The sequence below is a fragment of the Epinephelus moara genome, chromosome 3 (genome assembly GCF_006386435.1).
Source record: "Epinephelus moara isolate mb chromosome 3, YSFRI_EMoa_1.0, whole genome shotgun sequence".
NCBI classification, from domain to species: Eukaryota; Metazoa; Chordata; class Actinopteri; order Perciformes; family Serranidae; genus Epinephelus; species Epinephelus moara.
This window is the reverse complement of record NC_065508.1, coordinates 1,996,799-2,005,279: the sequence shown is the minus strand read 5'-3', so window position 1 is coordinate 2,005,279 and position 8,481 is coordinate 1,996,799. Positions and strand designations below refer to the sequence as shown.

Genomic DNA, 8,481 nt, shown 5'->3' with positions numbered 1-8,481 from the left:
ACAGGAACGAGGCAGGATGTCTTCCACAGCAAGGGGACCCTCTGGAGACTCAGGCTCATGTTGAAGACATGCTGAAGTACTCCACATAGCTGGGGGGCACAGGCTTTGAGCACCCTGGGGCTGACACCATCAGGGCCTGCAGCCTTATAAAAACTGTTTAGGAATGACCCAAAGAACGTGACAAAGAGCTCAAGGCGTCAACCTGGCCTCCGAATTACCCAGATCCAATCTGACTGAGCATCTGTGGGACGTGCTGGTACCCCACCTCAAAGCCCAAAAGACTCAAAGGATAGAACGCCAACGCCCTGGTGCAAGACACCACAGGACACCCCCAGAGGTCTTGTGTCTATGGCTCCACAGGCTGGGGCCAAGTCCGATCCAAGGAGGCCTCACCGTGGATCGGAGGTTCCTCTGGGGTACCAGCACATCCCACAGATGCTCGATCAGATTGGATCTGGGGAATTCAGAGGCCAGGTGGACACCTTGAGCTCTTTGTCACGTTCATCGGGTCATTCCCAAACAGTTTTTATGGTGTGACATGGTGCTCTGTCAGGACCAAAGGTTTCCCAGCCAGGGTTCCCACACATCTTCACGAAAAAAACATTTTCCATGACTTTTCAAAGTCAATAAAGATTTTTTTCTTGCCCTGTTTGCATGACATTTTTAAAAATCAGATTCAAACTCTATTTAAACATAATTTCAGCTCATTGGTATACATGAAGGGAAAGATGAACGCGATGGTAAACACAACATGTATTAGAGCTACGTTACATCATCAGCTACAGAAAATTAATATGCCGCTATGTCACATTACGTGGGAGGTTAAACACAGAAGACTACAGTAACAGTTTCATTACATGACCAGGCCTGGAAAATGTGACATTTCATGACTTTTCAAGGTTTTCCAAGACCCTGGGAACCCTGCCCAGCAACACTGTATTATAACATGATTATTAATGTTATTCACTTCATCTATCAGTGGTTTAAAGGGTTTGGCTGATTGGTGTGTGTGTGTGTACATATATATTTACACATACAACTAATTTTGAGAATTTTTTTTTTTTTACCTTTGGAGACCATTTTTTAAAATGGGGACATTTTTCTGGGTCCTCACTTGGTGACAATGGTCTGTTTGAGGGTTCAGACTTTGTTTTAAGGTTCAGGTTACAGTAAAAATTTGGGTTAGAATTGTTTTTTCCAACAATATGTTAAATGAGCTTTCAAAATGTTATAAACATAAGGAAAATACAAAAAAATGGATCAGGGGCCAGAGAATGCATGTCGTCCATGAGGGTTCTCACAAACATAGAGAGACACAAGTGTGTGTGTATAAACGTGTGTGTGTGTTTATATATACCAAACAAATGATGATAAAAGTTATGCCTTTCTTAATACTTCATAAACCTCTGTAATGTAACTTTACTTAAAATCAATTCAAATTCACCTGATGCTTCTCATGGTTGATTGAAATGTAAATAATGCACAGAACTGTAAATGAAAATAAAGATTTGATTTCTGTTATGCTGAAAAAGCCCTGAGTATTGTCTGCAGGCTGCGTACAGCCCACAGACCCAGGGCGGTAAAACATTTTGGGAGACTCTACCAGGAAGAAAACCTGAAACTATAAAAGTAAGGTGACTATCTGATGTAAACTTTCATCTGGTTTTTGACAGGTAGACGTGAGCTCAGCTGGACATTAACAAATCCATACTATACCATGGATAAAGATTCTTCATTCTACTCTCTAAGAAATAAGGTTTCCAAAGAGTTCTTCCTAAAGGGCTGAGGTGCGACCCAGAACTATTTGCTTCTGAAGAACCCTTTGTAGAAGAATGAGTTCTTCAAGGATTGTTGAAATCATGGATGTTGAAATATCCTTGCCTGAAAATATTCAAATGTTTACCCATGTTTCAAAAAGTATTTTTAAATATAGAATCTTCCCAATTAATTTTACCTGTTCTGTCAATGTTGATATCTTTAGCAAAATTTCCTGTCGTATAGACCACTGGAATTCTTACCTTTTTTTTAGGGTTTGGTCCTAATTTGGAACCAAGTTTCAGTTCCTAACCCTACTGCAGCACTGAAATAGTAAAGGCTGCAGAAACGTCCTAAACATGTGACAGTGAACCATGAGTGTTCTGGGTTGCCCTGGACCACATTAGTTACTTCAGGCCCTTCAGGAGCCTCATGAAGCCCAAGGCTGCTGGACATGGTTCTCTTGGCCTCAGGCTAAGCTGTTAAACTAGAACTATGATTAGAGAGAGAGAGAGAGAGAGAGAGAGAGAGAGAGAGAGAGAGAGAGAGAGTGAGAGAGAGAGAGATCTTTGGGTACTGCAGACAAGTAGTATTCTTAGGTTGCTTTCACACCTGCCCTGTTTGGTTCGGTTCAGTAAAACTCAGGTTGGTTTGCCCCCTCAGTGCAGTTCGTTTAGGGCAGGTGTGAACACAGTAATTACACTCTGGTGCGCACCAAGACAACTGGACCGAGACCTTCTTGAAGAGGTGGTCTCGGTCTTGGGTGGAACCATTACAACATAGAAGGGTTCTCTGTAGAAGCTCTATTATACCCCTTTTCTACCAACTTGGAACCAGTTCTGTTCTGACTCCCGCACCTAATTTTGAGCCATTCAGAGCATTTTGACCAAAAATAAACTGTTTCAGAACCTGAAAAGTTGGTTCTCACCTGGAACCAAAAAATAGCAGGGTTCTCCTGAGCTGAACTGTGATGACATCAGTGTGCATGTCCTATTCTACAGGATTGAAGAAGAAAGAGCGGAGAAGTCAAGGGAGAAATGATCAGGGAAAAAAAGTTTGTGCAGTGGTCTCATCAATAGTTGGTTCATGCTGTAGAAACAGAACAAAAGTTTGCAGGTAATCAATGTGTTCTGCAATTTTGCCCCTGCTGTTTACTTCCACTGTGTACTGTGCAACTTTTGAAACTCAAAAGTGGTGGAAACGCAGGCTGGTTCACTAGATAACATCAAGGTTCCAAGAATCCTGAATGGAACTGGGTCGACTAAACGTTTTATGCCAGATTTTATGTGCAGAGTAATTACCAAAACATATATTGTTTTTGTTCTTGTAAATCCATGTTGGCTGGACACGTGCACCTTTATTTCTGAGAGTGAAGCTATTTCTTTTATTTTCTTATATTTATGGAGGGGTTTAAGTGTCATAATCTGTGCTGAGTAATCTCAAATATTATTAATAACAGATGCTGTTGCACTAAATTATAAAGCAGGAACGAGCGTGATTATTCGTCAGCACCAGAAATACTACTCAATGAAACTTATTAACAGCATTATTACTTTATGCCTCCAGTGAAAATGATTTATTTTCCTTAAGAATATTGTTTTCAGTAAATGTTATTTGTTTATTTTCATTTAATCGTAAGTAGAGCTTGAGTAAAGATTAATCTGTCAAACTACTGTTTCGGATTGGATAAACTCTCGTTATGCTTTTATTTTCGAGGCTAACCAGGAGTCGTGTTTTGTCTCATATCATTTTTGAAACTGTGATTATAAAGACATTTTATGATGTTTCTGACCCTGAATTTTAAAATTTTAAATCAAATTTCAGTTAAATTAATCTTACTAAATCAAACTACAGCAGAGACCTCAGAGTTAACTCAGCTGCAGTCTGCTGTGTGACTCGGGACAAAGGTGGCTGCAGCATTGCTTTCATTGGCTCTCCGTCTGATTGGATTACAGCGTTTGCATGCAGTGTTTATGGCGAGTTAAGTGGATTCACAGTGCTCACAGTGTGTGGCGGTGGAGTTCAGGGACGATGTTCTGAGAGCTGCACCTCATCAGAGGAAGGACATTCACAAACTCCAGCTCCCCACGCAGTTTTTTTTCCTTCACAAGTTTAGAAACTTTAGAGTTTGGATTTATTTACGAACATAAATTAGAAGCTCAACATCTTTTAATTCTTAATGAAATCAACAGACAGAAGAAACTTTAACCATTAAAGTCAAAAGTCTCAAAGTATTAAAGTTAAGAAAGAGTGCAAGTGGATTAATAATAAATATAATACTTTATTTTTTACTTATTTTCTTTTTTCGTTAATTTTAGAAATATAAACGTGTTTGTACTTATTACTATAATACTGTATAATTATGGCCTAATTGATGTTTCAACTGTCACTATATAGAATATATTTACATTCTATATTTTAATAAGTTTTCCACAGTTTTGTTCATTGAAGTTTTTTCATGAATCACAAGTTCAGCGTATAAATTTCAACGACCATTTCTGGAAAGTAATGTAAAGAAAGTAATGTTAATAATAAAAATTTATTTAAAAAGGCTGAAAAGAATAAATACATTAAAAGACGTGGTAATGATGATAAAATAAAAAAGACAAGATAAAATAAAGACAAAAACTAAACAATAAAGACAGTTGGTAAAATAAGTCACATGTTACGTATCTGATTAAAAGCAGTCATAAATAAATCTGTTTGAAAAACAAATGAGTTTAAAACTGGCAAAATTAGAATCAGAAAAAATACAAAGAATCTGACCAAACATTTGATTTCAACCTTTGATACTTGAGTTTCTCTCCACAGATTCGACACACAGTGTTAGTTTTAAAGAGGTGGTCATCCTGACTATCATTGTCAGAGATCTGTACGGACCATTCACAATTCAAACTGCAAAAGACTGAAGGGACGTGGACGTCACAAAGGTTCTGTTGTTTTACCTTTTCACAAAAACAATATTCCTTCTAAGCTGCTTACATGTCTGTTCTCCTAATATTCCTGTTTACATGCAGCCGTGAATACTCTGATTAACGTGCACTAACATGTCATTTATCACGTCAAAATACAGAGCAGTGAAACAGCTGCTCATAATTTAGATTCTTTGCATCAAAATAGGATTTTTTTTTATAGTTCCCTCTCAGTGGAGGACATGTTGGACCATGTGAACAATAACAGCTGCCCTCTTTCATTCCTTCAACCTTCTTGAAAAGCTCGGTGTTGTAACATTTCTTTATATCTAGTCGGTGCATCTCCGCTTCTCAACAGAAATGTGGGCTTTGCTTTTGGGACATACATCTCTACAGCAGCCTGAAAAACTGTTTCTGCGAGTTGGTTTGGGGAGAACGTATCCATGACAACGCACAGAGCCGATTGTGCAGGTGTCACAAACTGACTGAGACTCATATTCTGAATATGCTGTATACATGTCCAAAGAACGCTCCTAAAACCTGAATGATATCTGCACATTCCACGTCTTAATCAGAAAATGCTATGATTGGAATAAAACTTAATTTGGAATATCAAAACGAAATATGCTGTTGACATGACCTTTATAAATTTCAGAATATTCTCATATTCTGAATAATAGTGGAATATTAATGTGCATATAAACACTGTCAATGACATGACCACAACTTTGAGGGTGTAGGTTGTTAAGGAGTATAACATCAGTGGGCTATGGGCTGCAGGGAGACACACACTGAACATCTGACTGAGGAGCCCGCTCTCACTCCGTCATTTAAAGTCGGCATGAAACACAGCGGTTATAGTTTAACAGCCCCTGGTGAAAGTCTGACTGGGGTGGGCAGGAGGGGAAGTGGATGAGTCTAACAAACACTGACTTTCACCTGAGAGAGCGGTGTTCACATCCTGTAAGATTGTAAAGCCAAACCCTGTTCTTGTTTCCTAAATCTAACCATGTGCGTCCGTTCTTGAGCTATCGTGTTGACAACGACATATGTATGTATGGATTTATGGATGGATGAACAACCTGAAAACATAATGCCTCCGGCCGCAGCTATCGCCGGCGCCAAGGCGTAGAAACAAAACAGCTGATGCTAACGTCCCCACAGTGGTTTAATCTCCATCTTTTCTGCCTGCAGGACGGTTACATCGACTTTGTGGAGTACATCGCAGCCATCAGTCTGCTGCTGAAAGGAGAAATCAACCAGAAACTAAAGTGGTACTTCAAACTGTTCGACCAGGACGGCAACGGAAAGATTGACAAAGAAGAGCTGGAGACCATCTTTTCGGTAATCACCACACACACAGACAAACAGACAGACAGACAGACAGACAGACAGACAAACAGACAGACAGACAAACAGACAGACAGAGTGACATCAGGACGGTCAGTGAGGCTTCACACAAAACACCTGAACCAGTCAAATTATTTTATGCCCTCGTCTTGTAAATAACTGAAACAGAAATTAAATAAACATTTTTAGATTCAGTGACGTCCACTTCCTGAGGACATTAGTATCTCTCATGTCCATCCAGAAGAACATCCATTAATCCACTTTATTGTGTCCACACTGGGTGTGAATAAAACAATTCACGAGTGAATTACACGTAACAGTAAGGTTCAAAATATAAAATATAAAACGAGCAGTAAGGTGCAAACAGAAAGGTCTGACGATTTGATTCTTAAAGTTGTTTCAATATTTCTATTGTTTAAAAAAAAATCGACCAGTCGCTTAGAAATTTTTCAATAACAAACTTGAATTTATAGATCTGAATCTGACCAATCAAATTTAAGCAACCTGTTGGTTTTTTTTATCATAAAACTTGAATTTTTGGTTTTGAATTTCACCAATTAGATTTTAGCAATTTGAATACTTTGTTTTGTTTTGTTTTTGAAATTCTAAAACTTGATTATTTTTTATCTGAATTTAACCAATCAAATTTAAGCATTTGAATTTTTTTTTAAATTCTAAAATTTGAATTTCTAGATGTGGATTTGACCAATCAAACTGGAGCAACCTGAAATATTTTATTTGTTTTGTTTTTATAATTCTAAAACTTGAATTTTTGGATCTGAATTTCTGAACATTGGAAAGTAAAGTGTTGAAATTTCAGTATTGTTTTTTGGGGCTTATTTCCATCCATTCAGATATGTTATTTAATTTCCTCATCATTTTAACCTGTGCAGCATTATGTTTCCTCCAAAACATATTTGCTGTTGTTAATTCTTTGAATATAAAGGTAATTTCTAAGAAGACAGGTTTGTAAAAATGTATATGCAGCACTCTGATTGTGTATGAACTGATGGTGTTTTTTAAAACCATGCGAGCAGATCAGTCATATACATGACACAATTAAAAAAAAAAAAAAAAAAAAAGTTCATTCATTAATGCTCAATTATTCCAAAGATACCAAACACACTGAGCTGAATTCAGAGGAATAAAAACAGAAGCAGAAGTCATCTGGATGGAACCGTGTAAAATTCATTTATGACTTTGAAGACATTTAACAGTTCATCACGACGAACAGAAGCTCTGACATTTTCATCACCGAACACACTTGCTGTGAAGTGACCTACAAACTGTGGACGGACTGAATCAGCAGAGCTGCTCGCTCGCACCGACAGAAAACTGGGCTGGATTAGCTCTGAATAGACGAGTGTTAATCTGCTGAATGAGCTCAATCTCTCAGCCGACAGGAAGCTGCTGGAAGTGGGACGTTGACTCTCAACCCAGTAAGTCTGGATGTCAAACCAGTCTAAGGGACTTTACAGAGTCCAGTCTGCTGTGGGGCGTTTGACGCTCGCTGACTCAGAATAACACGCTGAATTAAATTGTATTTTAGTGCTGAGGAAAATTGGGCCATGTTTAAATGCTGAAAAGAAAAAGGCAACTTAAAAAAACGATATAGATGTTTAAGTTTAAATGCAAAAATCTGTATTAGATAAGAAAAAAGGAAAAATAACACCTTATTTTCTCTTAATTTTCAAAGATTATTCTCGTCATCTTCGACTTGCGTAATTTCATCTTCATCATTTAGACAAAACTGAACAAACCTACGGAACAAAAGTTCAGACTCTGAGCTTTAACAGTCATTTTAAATCTTTACAGAAAGTAGAATCACCTGATTTTATGATTTGTATCCGGGTCAGACTGAGTGTGTCTCCCCCTGCAGGCCATCCAGGACATCACACGGAACAGAGAGATCGACCCCGAGGACATCGTCGCACTCATATTCGAGAGGATCGACGTGAAGGGAGAAGGTAAAGAACCAGACGCTGTAGATAATATCATGTTTCTGCTGATACTGTGACGCCCTGTGATGCTTCCTGGAAACAGCTGGTGAAAGTTTAACCAAATATGCAGCTATTCTCGTACGCTGTTCGTACGTAAACCTACGAAACATAACGCACCAGGATCCGTAATCAGGAAGGTTGTGATCACGTGACTAATGCACTGACAGGAGTGAAGAAGGAATTAGGCCTAGTGTGTAAGGATGCAGGCTGGGGTGGTGATGTCACGTGTGAAATCAAGTGCACTTTAAATTACGTTAAAGGGCCAGTGTGTAATATTTGGCATGGTTTATTGTCAATCTGAATCTGAATCTGAATATTCTACCCATTAATATGTTTATATAAGTGTATAATTGCTATAAAATAAAATCCGTTTGGTTTTCGTAGCCTTATAATTATGCTTTTATATATATATATAGCAAGGGCCTTGCTTTAGAGAGGTCGCCATCTTGCGCCGCCATGCATGT

The 8,481-nt window shown here is 38.3% G+C and overlaps 2 protein-coding genes across 2 annotated transcripts in view; both read left to right on the top strand.

Moving 5' to 3' along the window:
• LOC126386816 (stromal interaction molecule 1-like) overlaps positions 1-8,481 on the top strand; it is a 188,498-nt gene that overhangs the window by 82,414 nt on the left and 97,603 nt on the right. The window lies entirely within an intron of this gene.
• The window catches only part of guca1d (guanylate cyclase activator 1d), a 14,599-nt gene that overhangs the window by 2,998 nt on the left and 3,120 nt on the right, over positions 1-8,481 (top strand). Inside the window, exons 2-3 of the mRNA XM_050039550.1 lie at positions 5,862-6,011; positions 7,897-7,984. Coding sequence (XP_049895507.1) covers positions 5,862-6,011; positions 7,897-7,984 — 238 coding nt within the window. The remainder of the gene's footprint in view (positions 1-5,861; positions 6,012-7,896; positions 7,985-8,481) is intronic.